Source organism: Haliotis rufescens, unplaced genomic scaffold (genome assembly GCF_023055435.1).
Source record: "Haliotis rufescens isolate VD_foot unplaced genomic scaffold, xgHalRufe1.0.p SCAF_86, whole genome shotgun sequence".
In the NCBI taxonomy this organism is placed as follows: Eukaryota; Metazoa; Mollusca; class Gastropoda; order Lepetellida; family Haliotidae; genus Haliotis; species Haliotis rufescens.
Window position 1 is genome coordinate 568,742 of NW_025964379.1, and position 21,357 is coordinate 590,098.

General features: G+C 38.7%; 1 protein-coding gene across 1 annotated transcript; it reads right to left on the reverse strand.

Moving 5' to 3' along the window:
• Window positions 1-4,044: 4,044 nt before the first annotated feature.
• Window positions 4,045-17,884, reverse strand: LOC125377278 (putative ankyrin repeat protein RF_0381). Its single transcript, XM_048390187.1, has 4 exons — window positions 17,121-17,884; window positions 14,542-14,615; window positions 11,764-12,232; window positions 4,045-4,789 (listed from the first exon to the last, which is right to left on the reverse strand). The coding sequence occupies exons 1-4, from the start codon at window positions 17,882-17,884 to the stop codon at window positions 4,045-4,047; spliced, it is 2,052 nt and encodes a 683-aa protein (XP_048246144.1).
• Between the last annotated feature and the right edge of the window lie 3,473 nt (window positions 17,885-21,357).

Sequence of the window (21,357 nt, forward strand, 5' to 3'; positions counted from 1 at the left end):
TATTATGCTATGCTTTCTTTCCTGCTGTGCTATCATTCTGATTTGAAATAATGACGTAAGTTGTTACCGCTCATCTTCTCATATAATTTAAACAAGGTTGGGTTCATGACAAACATATTTAAATATATATACAACAACTATACTTACTTATACTTAATTTGATACCTTATTATTTAAAGAAAATACCTGTGAAGATCCGGGTTGGAATACGTTCCAAGCAACCCATGCTTGTCATAATCGGCGACTAACGGGATCGGGTGGTCAGACTCATTGACTTGATACATATCCCAATCGATGCTCATGGTGTCAATCACTGCATTGTGTGGTCCAGACTCGATTATTTACAGACCACCGTTATACAGCTAGAATATTGCTGAGTGTGGCGTTCAACAACAATCAAACAAAAAATATTATTCAACACCCTCCGACATTTAAACTACACATAGTATAATCAGAGAATAGAATAGACTATTTTTATGGTCTCTGGTGTAATATAATGATTCGAATGCCTATAAAGGGCATTGTTTAAGAAGGAAATATTAGCGGATTTGTCCTCTTGATCAGATATGCGCTTCAGTAGTGGTTTTGTATATCTCCAGGTTGGCTCTAATTATTTGTTGATAATTCAACAAGCAAAATAAAACAAAACTATTCTACCATGGCGAAAGGTGAGGTGAGGGTTAACGTGGCCTTCAAAATTATTGCTCTTATATGGCGACCTGCATGCCGCACGTGCATGTGTGTGTGTGGCTGCTTGTATAGTCCGGAGATTTTAGAGTGCCAGTCGACTGAGATACCATGCCACATCATGAATACCCCACTCAAAAACAGTGTACTCGGAGCGGACCAGTCTTTATTTTAGCCCCTTAATGCCGAGCGTCAGGCAGGGTAACAACAAGTACCAGCTTTTAACATTTTCTGGTATGACGAGGCCGGGGATCGAACCACCGACCTTCCTCTCTCCAGGCGGACCTTCTACCACTGGACCACGGAGGCTGTCGATCGCATTTTTCGCATAAATGTCATGCTCGCATTAATTTCATGATTTACTGAAGATAGATTTGAACATTTCTGAGCAACGATCATGTTTGGGTAAGGGAAGTAAATCTTGTCTCCGCTTGCAATTGGATTCAATCGGGCGAGCAGTTCCGAGATCGCAGCTTGACTGTTACGGCCGAAAGGCGGCATCCATGTTGTTCACGCTCCGCTGATCACGGGGCCTCATTTGTCTGTATTCTGCTTATGAGCCGGGATGCGCATGAAACACGGGTGTCAAAACGAATATATTTACCAATTATATGTACGGTCAAGTAGCCAGTCCAAGGGACAATACCCTGGTTCTACCACCTTTAGGTGTAATTACGTCGCATGCCCCTGGTTCACGGTTCGTCTGATCTCCCGTCATAAAACCACGATGTTTATTTACCTGGAGCCTCCGACAGCGCCGACTTCCTGTGTACATGTACGTACATGGCAATAAATGGTTTGACAGTTGTTTGACGGAATCAATCAATAATTATTGACAGAGTGATGTAATTTAATTTTGTCACTATTCACAACTCCTTTTTTGATTTTCTATTGTTCAGCTGTAATTTCGATCAGTTTTATATGTATAAAAAAATCTTCTCTAGTATTTATAAACCAAACCTAAAAACATTATATAAGAACAATTGTGTTTTTAAAACGTAAGTTTTCTATTAAAACAACCATGCAAGTAAGATTTCAGCCGTAATATTACTTTAGTTACTCCACAGATTACACATCTTATATGCTGCGTGAATGTAATGCTACTACGTCACAGCTGCCTCGGTAATTAAGGGCTGGAATGTTTTTGTGAAGGCAGTAAGAGCAGACGAATCCCCCCCCCCCCCCCCCCCCCCCCCCCTCGCTGTGTAATGACGGTCGCTAACCATATATATATGTATTTTTCGTGTTTTTGGCTTGATTTGATTGTCCTTTGGTGAAAACAAATGTTCAATTGTGAAAGCAAACCCTTTTCCCCTGAACGTTAAAAGACAGGAGACTTTGTTTTTGTCTGAAATATCAACGTTGAAGTCGTTTATATATTCGGAAATCCATATTATGGTAATTATTTATTAAATGCATGTCCTGTTTTGTATATATGTATATATTATTGTGTTAATATGGACAATGGTAAACTTCATTATCATAGTTTAAGTGCTATTCACAAATGTATGTAAATCTACTTCGTGATGAATGAAGCATGGCAATAAATGTATGCATCTGATTCTTTATTTGTTCTGTATTCATTGATGAGAATGAGTTTCGTTAATGATGATCACTCTCACAGATTTTTTTGATAAGAGGATAGGACTTTAACTGGAGAATAGTTATGAAAAATATATATATAAGTAAAGGCGGTCTGTGCACATGTGGTGAAACTGATACCTCATTGATTTGATAATCGGGACTTGGAAATCATAGTCTGTCATTAAATTGATTTTAAAATATATGGTTTTGACTGTAGTACGTCCTGACATCATAATATTATGTTGTAAACAACTTATCTTATCTTATGTTAAGTAAAACAATTATTGATAACTTCCTGAATTCCAATTGTTCAATAACATAATTATTCACAGCTCTGGCGTGAGACAACAATAAATTAGATGTTACCAAAGATTGTCCATTTTATGATCTTAGGCACATGTCGGCGCACTTACATGTGAGCCGTCTAGACGACTGTCTGTTTTGTAATTAAATGGCAGCTGCCATCCAGCCGAATACTTAATCTTGAGACCTATTAGTGTCTTGTCGAGTCAAGTGCGGGTCTCTCTCTCACCTTAGGGAGAATGCGACTGTAAAAGCCCCTCGCTAGACAGACAAGTAGTGAATGTTTGAGATAAATTTAATATTTATTATATATAGTTTAAACTCAATAAATTATTCATAGTCTTTTTATTGTTCAAATTACTAATAAAACATATTTTAACTTGTTCCTTCTAACCATATTTCCAAACAATTACAAACCATTCCAAACCATTCCAAGTCATTCCAAACATTTCCTGTGTTGGAAATATGTTTGGAAATGTTGCCAATCCAATTTTGGATTTTCTGGAAAGATCGATCCTTCCAAGCTTTGGAAAGTTTGGAATGAGCGATCTTTCCAAAGCAATCCAACGTTCATTCCAAATTGGAATGGACGCTCCTTGGTCCTGTGACATATGCAAAGTTCATTGCTCAACAGTAAATCCTTCCCAATGTTGGTGGTACACAAACAGTTTTTCAGGCTGTGATCGTGTAGATGACAATGACCCTTCAAGTGACTTTTCACTATTGACTTGTCTTTGCATGTGTTTATGATGGGACTGGATGCGTTCACTTTTTCGCAAACACCTGAAATCATCACTATTTGATTGTGATTCATATACATATGCTCATAGCATAGTCGGAATCGTACAATCGACTTTGTATTTTGAAGGGATTTCTAATGACTATCGTGATTTGTTATGAATATCGTGATATCCACAATATCATCAGTGATAGATCCAACGCTTTTAGCCCAATTAAATCCAAGAATTTGCTCATTCTTGCTTGGAATCTCATATTATTAATTCGATGTTGTTATAAAAATGCGCCGTGCCTATTTTGGTATAACTGTACAGTGTTTCTTCTCAGAAACGACGGCCAAAGCAAGTACACTGACGAATCACTAGCTTCACTGGCTTTCATCGCTTTATCTCATCTATCCTAATTCTTGAGAGAAATACCTACGATTCCAAGCGAAAGGATATATAAGAATATAACACTGTTCAGTGTTGACAATTTCACACTACATACCAAGCAAAGAATATCGTTATCACCAGTATCGAATTGGGATAGATGTGTTAGTTTCTTTGTATATAGATCAACATTGTCCGCATGTTGCAACCATCACTGCTGTCACTTTGTTCTGCTTGAGGCCATACCTATCAACACTGGACAGGAAATTTGAAGAAGAGTTCACCGTTGACATCAACTTATGAGAAATCAACTCATTTTTTCACAAGTCAAACACTTCTTTGAATATGATCGAGAGTGCATTCAACACGGGTTGTCCTCACTGAACCGCCCCTCAACAATGTGTCGTGTGATAACATACTTCACTATATCTACATTTCCTCCTTTGCAGGCCATATGCAAGATGTTATCACCAACATAACTGACAATTGTCAGATCAGCCCTATTGTTAACAAGCAAGTCAAACACAGCCTTGTTTCCCTTATATGCTGCAATCATTGCTGGTGTGTTGTCATTCCCATCTCGACTGTTGATGTCCACATTGCTCTGTGTCAGGAGGTACTTGATTATCTCAATATTTCCTCCAACACAGGCCAAATGAAGGATGTTTCTATTGGCATCATCCAATAGTGATAGATTTGCTCCTTCTTTTACAAGTAAGTCAAATACTTCTTTGCGTTTGTCATATGCTGCCGACATTACTGGTGTCATGCCGTCCACAAAGCTGTTGATGAACTTAATGTACTGTGGCAGAAGGTACTTGATTATCTCAACATTGTCCCCATCACAGGCCAAATAAAAGATGTTTTCTTCATCATAACTCAAGAGTGACAAGTTTGCTCCCTCCTCCACAAGAAAGTCAAAAAGTCCTTTATCACCCCATATTGCCGCATCCATTACTGGCGTCAAGCCGTCCACATTTCGATTGTTGACGTCCACAATGTTCTGTGTGAGGACATACTTGACTATCTCAAGATTTCGTCCTTTACAAGCAAAGAAGAGAATGTTCCTATCGGAATGATCCAACAAAGACAGGTTGGCACCTTTCCTGACAAGTTGGTCAAACACTTATTTATGTCCCCCCCTGTGCTGCAATCATCGCTGGTGTCATCTTATTACTTCCCCATGTGTTGATGTTTATCCGGACCTCAGATAAAATATATTTGACTCGGCACAAATCTCCAACCTTACAGGCATCAAGGAGATCAGTGATTAAATTGGTGTACACTTGCGCTTGATATAGGAAGACATGAAACCGTTTGATTAAACATTGAACTTGAAAAGTAATACTGCATGTGTAAAACTTAAAAGAAAATATATAACGTGTATACTTTGGCAGATCATCGAGACGTTTTACATTCAGTTGTACGTTAATTACACGTGCACATTAACGCGATTTACATAAGAATGGCATTATCCACTGCAGCATCCACAGCGGCATGACATCCGGTGAGGTGAACTTAGAGGCTGTAACTAATCTCATTCTAGGTACATATTTTCTTGATGAATAAAAAACATGTCTTAACTCTCATGCTCTTTGAGTGATGTTTCTTACCATTTTGATCCTGTACATTCCACTCTTTTTCATGATAGGCATCCAGTTCACATTTGATTAGGTGCTGAATAAAAACAAATATTTGAATGAAAAGTAGGTTGCACTTATGCATACGCCTTAAGTGTAAACATGAAAAAATAGCAGACAATATAATGTAACATTTATTTTAGACCAAAAAACCTGCTTCCTTTAAGTCTCAAATAGTAAAGACTTCAAGGCAATATTTGCAAAATTGTTATTATCAAGAAATAAAATAATAACATTAACTTTGAATTCAGAATTCCCTCCTTCACAAACCATTGCACATGAACTAATATTCATGTGAATATTATAAATGCGGTCGCACATATGTGAAATCCCAATATTTCTCGAGGGACACACATTTGGTATGACACGACTTGGTATCACTGACGATGATTTATGTTGACAAATGTCTCTCTTGTTATAATTAGAAATAAACCAGTGAAATAAATTCTGAATACAAAATTCCCTCATTTGCAAGCCACAACACATGAACTGAATTTTGAATGAATCACGTATTTATCTTTTACCAATAAATACACTAAATGAAACTTTGGAAGATATGTGGCATCACAATGGAACTCCGTATTGATTATTTCATATTTTTTTTCAAGAACATCATCAATCTATAACTTCTTTGAGAGGCATTTAGAAGTGGGAGTACTAAGTAAAGATAAGATATATGGATGAACAGCTTCTTAATTACAATTAGGGGCGCACTACTGTCCAGCTATATGACGGCGGTCTGTAAATCATCGAGTTTGTACCAGGCAATCCAGTGATTGACATCAGGAGCATGTATCTACGCAATTGGGCTACGATGACATGCATCAACTTGAAATCAGTTCACAAACAATTACAACTGTCTCACATTTGGGTAACATGGATAGATACTCTCTGATTTATGTCAACATTTTACGACATTTACCTTTCACACACACAGTTTTGCCAGTTCGAGTTTCCAGACACGTCATGTTTGGGCAAGTCTTCAACTGACAAGAGCCATCTCGGACCTAAAACAGGAGTAATGTGCACATGTTTTCATCTCCTGGGCAATGTATTTACATCTTCTACTCTACATGCTAGAGATCTTAGTTATGCGGATATAATTATGAGGTATTATTGGCCAGGTTATAATTACATATTAAGAAACTTATTCGAATTTATTTTTGTTTGGTTTACATACAAAGTATTAGCCGGATGGCAGTATGTTGCCGTTAGTGCCATAAGTTTGTACGTTAATGACGTGATTACTGCAAGAAGGTTGCTGATGAGCATGACGTTGCATGTGTTCAAACAGAAGGTTCGTTAGTTCCAATCGGGTACCATTTCGGTTCATACATTAACCGGGTATAATACCCAGTCACTCCCTAGTTCAATACGGCCTCCGTGGTCTTGTTAAAAGTAGTTGTCCTTACGCTGTCCGGCGCTCAGCATGAATGTTCTAAAAACAAGTACTGGTCAGCTCGCAGTCAGTATACTGTAATTGAGTGTGGTATCCATGTTAAGCTGGGGCCTGGTATCTCAGTGGGCTGGCACTATAAAATTAGCATTAGTCCGGACTTGTAAAGCAGCCACACAAACACACACGTGCATACACGTGTTATACAAGTTTAATAATCTTGAACACGACGTTTTACCCCATTTCACCTGATCTCACCTCTGTTTAAAACGCATTTGCCTGGTATTCGTGTTTGTTTACGCATACCAATAACTATCAGTAAGGGCCCTGCATATTTTGTATAACTGCAAATATGTGCATGTTATCAGACTGTGAATATAAGCATTTCAACAAATACCTTTTCAGTAATAATTGTAAGAAATATATGCGTGTGCGTGTATATGATTTGTGTGTGTGTGTGTCTCAGTCTGTGTCTGTGTCTGTGTGTCTGTATATAATCTTCAGCGACCCGTGCTGGGCGAAATAGGTGACAGACGGGATCGGATGGTCAGACTTGGCACCGTATCACGATGCTTATGTCAGACTTTCTTCTTTCCTCTTATTCAGTTTGTGCATTCTACCAAAGTCAACACCACGCACTGACTTAGCCTACTCTGAAAGACATTACAAATGTTCACTTCTCTATTGACCCTCTTTTGACATACGACACTATCCAGACTGTTTTCAAAGTTAGGATCCCAAACGGAAGCGGGATGTCACCTGTGATTGAATGACCTACAGTTTGGTACCTTTATGCTGAGTCATGGCAGACACATGTAGTGGAATTTACATCACGAGCTGCCAAGTACACGTTGTGCAACCCGTTCGTGTAGTTGAACACACACATACTTACATCTGCTAACTCAATAGTTCCAACGAAGTAATGTTCCTCATTGGGAAGCGTATCGTGATCCATTTCTGATAGTTGACAGGTTAGAGTTGGAATAGTGTATTCAATACCTCGGGAGAGGCCGTTTTTTACGCATTTGATTTGGCATAAATTGATGCCTATGTTCTTGAAGAATAAAGAGCTATACGCCGGCGTATCTGATGGCACCTGACAATTAGCCACACCAAATATGAGGCACGTTATATAACTAAGGAACATGTTCTCAAGATTACCAAAACACAACTTTGTCATCTTGCTGTTCACAGATCTATATCATTTGCCAACTGAAAATACCACGTCTATGTGGTAGAACAGAAAAATATAGATGTTGCAGTCTTAATGACGAGATTGTCTATCGGCAGATCAATCCAAAAGGAAATCAAATACCCATATGAGTGTTTCAGAAGTACAGCTGCTCTGTTAAGTAGTTATCCAAGGTATACAGTTACCAGCGTCTACTTATCAACCATTCTACTTTTCCTCTCGTGACTTTTACTTTTACGCCAAACAATGCTATTTGATAGCAAAGATAGACATACATTGATATGCATTAAGATAAACCAATTATTCTGCATCATTGTTATATATATTAAATATTTACAAATATAGGCCAATATGATAATAATATGACTCCTTGATCCTTCAGCCACATACCCACTTACAGCTCATGTTGTCTGTGGCCCAATAGTCTGGTAGATATCAAACTTATACCCAATAATATATGCACGCAAGAGTATGTGTGTGTGTGTGTGTGTGTGTGTGTGTGTGTGTGTGTGTGTGTGTGTGTGTGTGTGTGTGTTGAATCTAGATCTAGTCTACGCGTACATAATTTACTGAAATAGTATTTTAACAAGTATAAGAAAGGGGTTTAAGTGCCTATTTTATCACCAGATATCAATGAGAATGGCATCGACGAGGCGTCAACAGCGTCTCAACGCCCTGAAAGTTTTGACTCTATACAACTCCGTCAACACCAACCGGCAATAAACAAGACGGTATAGTAAAATATACGACTCTTCAAAACACATTTAAGATATAAATAGATTCTATTTTTCAAATTAGAGGGCTCAAGATTCAAAATGTGACATTGTTTCATCTATGATATATGTCTCCCTATAGAAATGCTCTTGAACATTGATACTAACATGAATGTGCATAATGATGGCCTAGAATGTGTATGCTATGACTCAGAGATCCTCATATTTCCATGGCTTGCAACGAAATACATGACCTGCACCAAAATATTTGATATTTTGTCTACACATCCGAAGCAACATCTTGATCACTCATTTAAGAGATCAATGTCTTTTTCATGAGTGACAAAAGACGTATGACTATTACCATATCAACTGAATGTAACTTCACAAGAAAGTATTTGACGGAAAAGAGGATATATTAAGGATTGCCAGATTATCTGCCGTGATGCACTTGATTTGTTCTTTTTCTCAATGGTGTATCTAACATGTCACTTGAAAGGATGTATTCAACAACTCTACTAGCAAGTGGCAGATGGTCTTATCATACGTATCCGCACGTGGCAGATCGGCACCTCTCTATGTCCCGAGTATGTTGCACACATCGCTGGTGATCTTGCATCATATCCTCTTGTCATGACCTCTGGAAGGTTCTGTGTCGGAACACGTGTTGCAATCTGAAGACTTCCTACAACATTCAGGATTATTTTGCTGGCACGATTCATTGTTGTCTGATTAAACCTTTCGAAACCTGTATATAAAACAGACTCTCCTTTGCTGCATCCATTTCTGGCATTCTCCCGCCAACACCTTTACTCTTGATGTCAGGAATTTCCTTCGTGAGGACATACCTTGACTATCTCGATAGATGCTCCGTCACATGGGGAATGTTTATATTGTCATGGGTGCAGATCTGCTTCTTCCTCCTCGAGTACGTCTTTATGTTAATCAGTTCTGGCTGGTACCTGTTATTTTGTATCGGGTTTTCTTATCGTCACCATCTCATAATGACAAGTAGGTTAAACACTTCAGGATGTATCCTCTTTGCTCAGAATTTGTTGTCTCCATCGCAGTTGTGGATACTCTTTGACCTTGTGGCAGGTCCGTCAAAATGACACCTCAAACTGGTTGTCTAGCGCGAATACCTTCAGCGCGTCAACGGTTCCTCACTGTCTGGGTTGATATCCTACTCAATCATGATATTGCCGTAGTTGTAGAGGTCGCCGTGGTGATGCTTTACGTGAGTGACATAGCCGTATGAATCTCTCCTGTGCTGTAGAAGTGATAGGTGGATCGGATCCTCAGTTTGGTGCTTGGTGCTACGGGTTTGCAGTTTCCCCGATGACGTTGCGTTGGGCTGCCGTTAGTCGTGGCATGTTTTCGTTTTTAATTTGCTGTAAGATTGTGATGCCATGGACATGAAAAACATATGTTTCATAGACCAGCAACTGATGTTGCACGTGCACCTCATGTTGGTGTGCTTTTTGCGCCAGGCTCTCACGTGTTTTTGCGATATTGCCAACTTTTCACCAAATGTCTGCAGCACCTCGTTCTTTCAACTCAAACAATTCCTAATCCATACAGAAATGACAACTCATTTTGGGTATTAATTTTGTATGGATGTCGGCAACTCTGTCGAATTTACTACTTTTATGGTTTTTTTTGGCAGAGTATATTAATATATTGTTTGTACCTTTTACAATTCACGTTCAGGTTGGTGGGTATAGCATTCAGTTAAATCCCATCAATGAGTTATCCAATGATGCAAGTATGTCCTGTATGAAGCAATTAGCAGTCATTTTCAGCAAGGTATTGATACTAGTGTCTAGTACGGTTTAAAGTGTGTTACGAGGTGATTATTAGATTAAAACGCAGAGGCTAGCCAAGAAATTGGTTCACTCAGGACTAGATTGGGAAATCAGTAAATGACCATCCCAGATCAACTAAACTTTCCAAAATCTTCTCAGTAGCCTGAGGCTATTCAGGCAGTCACAATGTCTGCCTATGTGACCCTCAAGTGAGTTTCAGAATTGTCGTTTTGACTTTTATCATAATCATTGACCATAGATATGAACCTGCCAGGCAAGGCCGAAGAATGAAACTTGTAAAGAATGGACACACGAATATAAATGGCATGTATGTGTTATAAGCAACGCTTTTTAAAGTGAAGGACATAATCTTCATTTCCTCGGAATAGTGCAATGGACATTTGTCGCATTTATTTGTGTATAAAAAAACAGGGGCGATGACGCAATCGTTGAGGTAGTCAGTAATTTAATGAATAATGTATACTTTTAAAGAAAATATTTATTGAATATCATTTAAGATGTCAGATTTTCTGAAAACTTGGTTTTGCTGATAATACGAATGTCATTTTTAGGTGGTGGAGAATATTAGCTCCAAGGCCATTTTCAATAACTCTTTATTACACATGGTAAGACTAACTGGAAGTCATCTTATTTAAGAAATAGATATAGGATACTTTTCACATACTGCCCTGTAAAGAGTAAGATTGTAGATTCTATCAGTACGTTTTGTCTTTATAAGTGAGTCATTTTGTATTAGATGTCCCATACAGTGGTGATACTGACATCGAGTTTAACCATACTATAACAGTAATTCCCTTTTCAACATTTACTGCGTGACCAATCAATGTATAATGAATAATGCTTATCAGGTCAGTCAGTTTCGCTGGCTGTCATTTTTAGGTGGTGGAGACTATTGGCTACAATGCATGTCGCAACCCTCACTGCTGTCACTTTGTTCTGCTTGAGGCCCTACCTATCAACACTGGAAAGGAAATTTGAAGAATGAGTTCACCATTGACATCAACTTATGAGAAGTCAACTCATTTTCTCGCAAGTCAAACACTTCTTTAAATATGATCGAGAGTGCATTCAACTTGGGTTATCCTCACTGAACTGTCCCTCAACAATGTGTCGTGTGATAATATACTTCGCTATATCTACATTTCCTCCTTTGCAGGCCATATTCAGGATGTTATCACCCACATTATTGACAATTGTCAGATCAACTTCATTGTTAACAAGCAAGTCAAACACAGCCTTGTTTCCCTTATATGGGAGTTCGGTCCTCCCCATCTTGACTGTTGATGTCCACAATGTTCTGTGTGAGGAGGTACTTGACTATCTCAACATTTCCTCCAACAAAAGCCAAATGAAGGATTTTGCTATTGGCATCACTCAATAGTGATAGATCTGCTCCTTCTGTTACAAGGAAGTCAAATACTTCTTTGCGTTTATCGTATGCTGTCGACAATACGGGTGTCATGCCATCCACAAAGCTGTTGATGAACTTAATGTACTGTGGCAGAAGGTACTTGATTATCTCAACATTGTCCCCTTCACAGGCCAAATAAAAGATGTTTTCTTCATCACCTTTGGCACCTTTCCTGACAAGTTGGTCAAACACTTGTTTATGTCCCCCCTGTGCTGCAAGCATCGCTTGTGTCATCTTATTACTTCCCCATGTGTTGATGTTTATCCGGACCTCAGATAAAATATATTTGAATCGGCACAAATCTCCAACCTTACAGGCATCAAGAAGATCAGTGATTAAGTTGGTGTACACTTGCGCAAGATTCTGCTTTGCTGTAGGAAGACATGAAACCGTTTGATTAAACATTGAACTTGAAAAGTAATACTGCATGTGTAAATCTTAAAAGAAAATATATAACGTGTATATTCAGTTGTACGTTAATTACACGTGCACATTAACGCGATTTACATAAGAATCCACAGCAGCATCCACAGCGGCATGACATCCGGTGACGTGAACTTAGAGGCTGTAACTAATTTCATTCTAGGTACATATTCACATTCAATGCCATCGATGACGTTTTCAGTTTTGACAAGACCGGTCTTCAAAAGGTTTTGTGTTGTACATATGGATATAAATGCATGATCAGTTAACAAAGTAGGACAAGGTTTGCAATTTGAAGTATTGCATGGTGTGTGGTTCGAAATATAAACATATTTTTGGTGATATTAATAAATCCTTTTTCTTTTGAAAAAAATAGAAGTAGCTTTCATGTTGTACATAACTAGTGTTCACGTTTTGCCGAAGGGCCACTGGAGGAAAAGACAACTTTCATCATAAACAACACACACAAACTTACATCTTCCAAGTCCATAGCTCCAACGAAGTATTGTGCCTCATTTGAAATCGTATCGTTGTCCATTTCCAACAGGTTACAAGTTTGAGTGTGAATAGTGTATTCAGTATCTCGACAGAAGCCATTCTTTATACATGTCATTTGGCATAATGTGATGCCTATGTTCTTGCAGATTAACGAGTTGTGAGTCGGCGTATCTGTTGGCATCTGACAAATAGCCCCACTATATATGAGGCACGTAATTAAAGTGCGGAACATGTTCTCAAGATTGCCTGAACATACGTTTTTCATCTCGCTGTTCACACATCAATACTTATTTGACAATTAATAGTACAACGTTCATGTAGTGGAACAGGAAAGACTGAAGGCAATCAGACTATCGCATCAACAAAAATTTCGGATGATACTTTAGATAGACATATATTGATTTAATGTTAACATTATTCTGTATCGTTAGTTATGTATTGATAACAACTAGCCTTTAGGCTTTAGTTGTTTTCACGATGTATCTTGCCCTATTGTTCATGGACCTTTAATGCACGTGAAGGCGCATTGGCTTAATGCTAGGTCTGAAATGGTATACGCTTTATGCTGCACCACCCTTTCATATTGTATTGGTGTTGTTGATGAGACGGAACAAGAAATTCATTGTATTGACACCCTGACACGAAGACTGATGTCAGACAATAGATTCCACAACCCTCGCTCTTCCCTCAATCGCTTATATTTACCAATCATAATGGGAGTGCGTTGTTTGATGAACGTGGAGGCTGATAGAATTGTATTGTGCACTTTTGCACACATTTATTTGCCTGATGATCCTCTTGTGAAGCATGTGAAGACTCATGATGAAAACAAGGCATTCCACAGATTTCGTAATGGAGCCAAGGGTGTTAGAAATGATATCAATGTTATTGTTGATTTTGATGATGGTTCTGTACTGCTGGACGGTACATAAATTAGTGTAAACGGCAGGCATGAAAAGTGAAACAGAAGGCTTTCTGTTTGCTGCTCGGGAAGAGTCAATTCCAACTCGAAGTTGTCAATGTGTGATTTTGCATCAAAATGTAAATATGAAACGTAGAATTTTGCAAAGAATTTAATGAGACTGTCAAACACATCGTCAGTGCCTTGGACACAAACACCGTATCTGAAACGACATTATTGGGACGCTCGATCATTTTATTGCCGTCTTCGTCATGCTCGTGGTCAACCTAAAAATATGTTGATGGCGTCATGGAAAATTATAAATACCAAATTCTTTGGTATAGGCCCGCATAGAGCCTCAGACCTATCCAGGCCAACAAACCTGATCTGGTCCTTTTTGATAAATCAAATGAAATAATTTATATTATTGAATTTTCTGTCCCTTTTGACACTAATGTGATTGACAATATTCACGAAAAACATGGCAAATATGCAGACCACTCTTTCAAAATGTCACACTTGCATCTAAATACCAAGTTGTCCGACTCCCCATTGTCCTCGGTGCCTTAGGTTTGGTACCTCCCAATCTGTTGTCTGACACTGGGAGAGTACCTGTGCTTGCTGCAAGGAATGCAGCCCTTCTGACAATCTGGGTAATGGAGCAGGCTGGAGTGTTGGGGAGTCTTCACATTCTCCGAAAAGTTCTTGGTGGGTTTGACTATGCAGCTCATGGGAGAAGTCCCATTTGCTGTCTGGGCTACGTGTAGAGGGGGGCAAGGGCCCTGAGCTACTGATGAGCCTAATATATCATAATACTTTTTCCTCAAGCTGAATATCTTGCTCAAAACGCATCATTACCCCTGTCATTCTCATCTTCAAGGGGAGTAATAGCGAAGCTGCCTGTAATATGCAAGAAGGTTAACAGGTACTTGCTGTGGAAACACCATTGAGATATGAAAACTGACACAGACAATAACTGTATATGAACCAGTTTCTTAAGCAACGATGAAAAATGAAATTTGGTGAAAAGGAACCCACATTGCCATTGCTAATTATTTTTTAGAACCATTGGAACTAAAAATGACCACTGGAGTTTGACAAGGAGTATAACCATTTCAGCGCATGCGTAGATTAATTCATCTACTTGACATTTGCACCATTAATAAAAAATGGCGACAACACGATAATGCAACATTATCAATATATCGCATTGTCGCGTTGTCATGCATTTTAATGCTTTGTTACACATTATTGATGAAGCGACAATGAGACAACCCAACATTCATTGGCCTTGAAAAAATGTCCCGTTGTCGATTTGTCGCACTTTCGTAGACTAAAAACGATTATTCAAAGCGCGACAAAACGATCACGCGACAATGTGACAAATGGTCAAAATGCCTCGTCACATTGTCGCACTTTTGACACATGGTACTTGTTTTTGTTTGGGCCACAATGCAAAAATTCGACAATGCGACAATGTCCAATCCAGGATTCCATACTATCTGCATAAAAAAAAGACTTTACGTAGCCTCACAGGACATGGTCTCTTACTGTTCGTGAAAGGAACAGTGGATTAATTGTCAATTCTTGTCGATGTAAGGCAATATTAGGCGACTAACCGATGCTGCATGTACGTGTGTGAACATCTTGTGTGCGTGGGAGCTCTCGTATTTTATAATAATGAGCAAAAATATTTTATTTCTCAATTTGTTATCAGCTTATCATTTATTCAAGTGGGCTTTCGAGGTACGCCTGGCTCAGAATATATCCTAGTTTCATTAGGACTATCAAGCTTACAATACATCAATTAGATATGTTTCAAATATTTAATGAAAATCTTCTGTTTTAGAATTTTATTGGCCCCATAAATGGAAATTGAAGTGGCAGAACCACAAGTATCTTCTTGTCTAGAATTCTACTTCTCCACCATTATTATATTAATGGATACACCACCATATATTTGAAATGAACGATATTAACAGTTATCGGCAATATATCAAAAGGTAAATTTGCTTATTTTTACATAGCAATTATCAAGCATTTTCAACAAGGTGTTCCTCGTAGGTCCAGATTGAGTTGGGGGGTTTGGTTTAAATCCGCTTTGAAGAGTAGTTCTGTTATCTCAGAGTGTGTGGCTTGATGCGGAATGAAAGCCCGAAGCAATACAGGTATGGACAGTGCTTTTAGCTGAGATTTCTTATGCTTATGGAAAGGGCTCTGTTGCTTGTATTTACACGTTTATTACTTGAGTGAAAGTCAAGATGTCGGGCATAGTATATATTCACGTGGTTACTTTCGGGCAGACAAAGCACATGGTCAATGCAATGCATTTATTAAGTGGAAAGTCTCTTGCCTCTATCTACCTAATAAAAAACTTAATAACACTTCCGGTGTGATGACATTCACAGCCAGTTTCACTGACTGACTGACTGAATATGGTTTTACGCCGCTTTTAGCAATATTACAGCAATATCACGGCGGGGGACACAAGAAATGGGCTTCACACATTGTACCCATGTCGGGAATCGAACCCGGGTCTTCGGCGTGACGAGCGAACGCTTTAACCACTAGGCTACCCGACCGCCCCACAGCCAGTTTCAACTAAACCCATGCATGAGCATTTTAAGTTGCTTTTATTGGTGTTAGTTCTTAACGTTCTTATCTTGTTTATGGATGATAAAAACACAAATTCATCCTACTGAAGTTAACTATTCTTGAGTTTGAATGTAAACATGAACATAACACATTTCTGTGAGAGTAAACACGAGAGTAAGTGTTTTCAGACCATTCCCAAAGGTTACCAGGTGAAACTTTAGCGTACCCTTCTCTCAGAAAGCAAGTCAACGGAGGAAGCGTTACAGTGATAGCTCAGTGTCAGTGGTGTCAAATCATGAGTATAAAGTCATAGAGTAGTTTAGCCTACTGATCATTGTGAATAGGTAGTATTTCCTTCTGATCATTGTAACTAGGTAGTATAGCCTTCTGATGATTGTCTCTAGGTAGTATGGCCTTCTGTTCATTGTACCCAGGTGGTATAGCTTTCTGATCATTGCGTGGATCGATGCTCAAAATGTCAATCACTGGATTGTCATGTCCAGACTCGATTATTTACAGACCGCCGTCATATAGCAGGAATATTGCTGAGTGCGGCGTTAAACAAGAAACAAACAAACAAACTTTCGTTGTATATAAATCAAACGCCACACCTTGTCCCCCACGTCGCAACCATCACTGGTGTAACTTTGTTCTGTTTAAGGCCCTACCTATCAACACTGGAAAGGAAATTTGAAGAATGAGTTCACCATTGACATCCGCTTATAAGAAATCCACTCATTTTCTCACATGTCAAACACTTCTTTGAATATGATCGAGAGTGCATTCAACACAGGTTGTCCTCACTGAACCGCCCCTCAACAATGTGTCTTGTGATAACATACTTCACTATATCTACATTTCCTCCTTTGCAGGCCATGTTTAGGATGTTATCACCAGCATCATTCACAATTGTTAGATTAGCACCCTTTTGAACGAGTAAGTCAAACACAGCCTTATGTCCCTCATGTGCTGCAATCATTGCTGGAGTGCGATCCTCGTCATTCCGACTGTTGATGTCCACAATGTTCTGTGTGAGGAGGTACTTGACAATCTCAACATTTCCCCCAACACAGGCCAAATGGAGGATGTTTCCATTGTCATCACTCAATAGTGATAGATCTGCCCCCTCTTTCACCAGAAAGTCAAAAACTTCCTTACTGTTGGTCAATGCTGCTTCCATTACTGTCGTGCACCCATACTGTTTTCTGTTGATGTCCACATTGCCCTGTGTCAGGAGGTACTTGATTATCTCAATATTTTCCCCTTCACAGGCCAAATAAAAGATGTCCTCTTCGTTATCATTCAGAAGTGACAGATCCGCCCCTGCCCCCACAAGAACGTCAAACACACCCTTATCACCGTTATACGCTGCAGCCAATACTGGCGTCCACCCATCCTCATCCCGACTGTTGATGTCCACAATGTTCTGTGTGAGGACATACTTGACTATGTCAACATTTCCTCCTTCACAAGCCAAATGGAGGATGTTGTCACCTATACCATCCGATAACGACAGGTTGGCACCTTTTCTGACAAGTAGGTCAAACACTTCTCTATGTCCTGAAGATACTGCAAACATCACTGGTGTCATCTTGTCCTTATCCATTGCATTGATGTTTGCCCGGGGATCGGACAAAACGGATTTGACTCGGCTCAAATCTCCCGCCTTACAGGCATGAAGGAGATCAGTGTCGGAATACACTTGCGTTTGATGCTCTTTTTCTGAAATATCCGATGTATCAAAATAATGTATGTGTCAAAATATATTACTCTTTGTAACGTCTTAATTATAGGATGTTTTCTACAACAAATTGCTAAAGTTCAGTGTTTGAGCCAAGACGTCAATGAGATGAAAAATGAAATGACATGGGCCCTTATCAGGCATCATCATTTACCGACGATTTTACTTGCCTTTGCATGTGTTTGTGTTGGGTACCACAGGTGGGTCAGTATACCCTCACCTTTCCGTGAATACCTGGGATCATTTCTTTTTGATTGTGAATCAAGAACACATTCTTATTAAACAGTTGGAATCGTAAAATGAATTCTGCCTTAAGAAGATATTTCTTATGCGAATGGAATTGAAATCACATCTATTCAACAACCAAAAATGTATTACCTCGCGATAAGGGTATTAAGTGACAGTATTTCGGATTGCAAGTGCTTCCAGTATATACTTAACACAATTAGTTACAATACTAGTGCGGTTACAAGATAATGGTGTGTTATATTTAAATAAAGTAGGATTTGAAGAGTAATAAATAGGTAAATACTTATTTCTTAAATATCTGTAACATGGGCAGAAAAGCATAAAATGAAACTCATCTTCAATTTCCTGTAAATTACAAAATCTGCACTGCCTATTATAGTACTCTATACCGCATCTTATGCCTAAATTTACCATCAATGGCATCTCGCCAACTCTTAACAAACAAAACATACGTCTATAATGACGGCTTGTGATTTCACAGAGATACTTTTCAACTGTTAGCAATGACTTATATTCCCTATACATTGATAATTTCCGTAGTTTTACAAACTTTACAATACCAGTCCTGTTGGTTAAAGTCTTTTAACCTTTGAATAAATGCATTAATAAAGAGGGTCTCATTACCAACTTCCTGCGAAATCAACACGTGGCCAAATCCATAACTGAACAATAATCTTTTGACACAAGTTACCCATGTATTGCGATTTACTTCATCTAAAGATTTCAGCATTAAATAACATTGCTTAGGGTATCTATAACTGGGTAAAAATATCAATTTCAACCAATAATTAATACATCTCTTGTAATAATCAATAAATAATCCATATCTACCACATTCGCCAAAGGCAGCAACATTTGAAACATGACTTCCAATTCCAATAGTAAATTTACAGAATTTAATCTAAAAAATTTCAATTGCTGCAATTTTTGAATAGCCCCATATTTTTGAAGTGTATAATAATACAGGCTTAATTCGACTGTCAAATATTTTTAAAAGTATATGTACGGGTATGTTCTTCAAACAATGCCGTAATTTCTTAACAACGAACAGAGCCTTATTTGCCTTCTGAACAAGAGAGTTGGTACCAGTCGTCCAACACAGCCGATTTGAAAATAACAACATTCTACTGTAAATGCCGTTCACCATCGTGCTTTGAGATTTTTCTTAAGGTTTGGTACATACGCTCCAAATGTTGCTGTTTATTGAGATATGGAATGAATGCCCTTCATAGTTAGACAGTGGATGTGTATATATTAGACAGTATTGTCGTTTCACTAAAATGTTTATTAGATTAAATAAGTATGTTTTTATGTGGTCTGAACGTATGCTACTGGACGTGTGAAAAACTGGAATTTTCGTGTGAATGCAAAGCTGAACGGATGGGGTCTGAATATTTCTGAGAATGTTAGCGTGAAAAGTGTAGTTGTACGTGTGCATGATATACAACATGTGTGCATGTGAAAGTATGTGTCTGATTGGAATGAACTGTTATGCAAGCCTGTCGGAAGAACGGGTGGTAATAAATTACGTACGTATAGAATGTTTAAAGAGGTGTATGGGTGTGAAAGTTATGTAAGTATATATATGCCTCGTTCTTACCGCACTGCCTTCTCCAAATTTAAATCAGGTACCGCTCCTCTGAAGTTGGAAACAGGCAGATATACGAATATAAATGTCAATGAAAGGGTGTGTTTTCAGTGTAAGGAAAGTACTGAGGATGAATGTCATGTACTGCTGGATTGCCCTGTGTAAGATGATTTGCGTGAAAGTTTATACGAAAAGGCCTAGAGCAATGTAATACTGATAAACTTATTTTACTTTTCAAATATTATGTATGTTTTACAGCCAAAACCTGCTATTTAATTGTCCAACGAAGAAAACATATTTTATATGGTTACTGTCGAGAAGTATATTTTATATACCCCTTTTACATTAATATATTTATGCTGTATATACTGTGATGTATTTTAAGTCTCTCGTAATCCTTAACGGATGGCTCACTTATATGTCCCGTTATATGTATTTATTTAAATATATTTGTGAGGTGAGACTCAAATAAACAATCTGTCTGTCTTAATATTCGAATCCTCAAAGGGTTTGCTTGTACCAATGCCGTCAAAAGTAAGGCATCACTACGAAACTGGCGTGTACCGGAGCGTCAATAAGTGTTCTTATCCCATTTCCGATCTCGTCCATGTTCGAATCCTCAAATGGTTTGCTTGTACCAACGCTGTCAAAAGTAAGGCCCTGCTTGCAGCATATCGCCGTTACGAAAATTTGGCGTCTGTCGGAGTGCCGGAGTGTCCCATTTTCGACCTTGTCCACATTCGAATCCTTAAAGGGTGTGCTTGTGCCAACGTCGTCAAAAGTAAGGAACCTCAGCAGTTGGCAATTGGGAAACAAAAGACATGCATCAACCAAAACAGCAAGTCTGACCACCCGACCTCATCAGCCTCTTTCGACAAGCACGGTCGCCTCGAGGCAAGCATGGTTTGCTGAAGACCTGTCCTTACCCCGATCTTCAAGCGCAGTATACATAATGCGGAAGACATTTGCGACAAGACTGTGTATTGTTCATGGGTCTCTGGAAAGCCAGCAGTGAATGTGGGTTAATTGTTTATTTATGAGGCGCTTCCTTCAGTATTTGTACTCAAATCTGGGTAATTCCTAAAATCAAATATAACCTTAATCTGTGTTACTTTTAATATACGACCCGTGAAAATCCGGGGTAGAATAGGTCTTCAACAACCCATGCTTGCTGTAAAAGGCGACTATGCTTGTCGTAAAAGGCGACTAACGGGATCGGTGGTCAGGCTCACCGACTCAGTTGATGCATGTCATCGATCCCAAGTGCGTGGATCGATGCTCATGATATTAATAACTGGATTGTCTGGTCCGGGATCGATTATTTACAGACCGCCGTCATAAAGCTGGAATATTGCTGAGTGCGGTGTTAAACAACAAACCAACCAACCAACTTTTAAAATACCATCAAATGAGGTCCATATGACACCATATTGTCATGCAAACTTTCAATACTTTCTGTGAAAAACCAAGAACTGCTCCAGGCCCTCCAAGAAGAATGGCG

Excerpts from the sequence above, each read along its gene's own strand:
- LOC125377278 (XM_048390187.1), bottom strand. The coding sequence starts at position 17,884 with ATGGATAAGGACAAGATGACACCAGTGATGTTTGCAGTATCTTCAGGA. Across the intron at positions 14,616-17,120 it reads GGAAATGTAGATATAGTGAA|CAAGTACCTGTTAACCTTCT; the intron begins GTATGTTATCAC and ends GTGTTTCCACAG. Across the intron at positions 4,790-11,763 it reads GGAAATGTTGAGATAGTCAA|GAAAGGTGCCAACCTGTCTT; the intron begins GTACCTCCTCAC and ends CCAACTTGTCAG.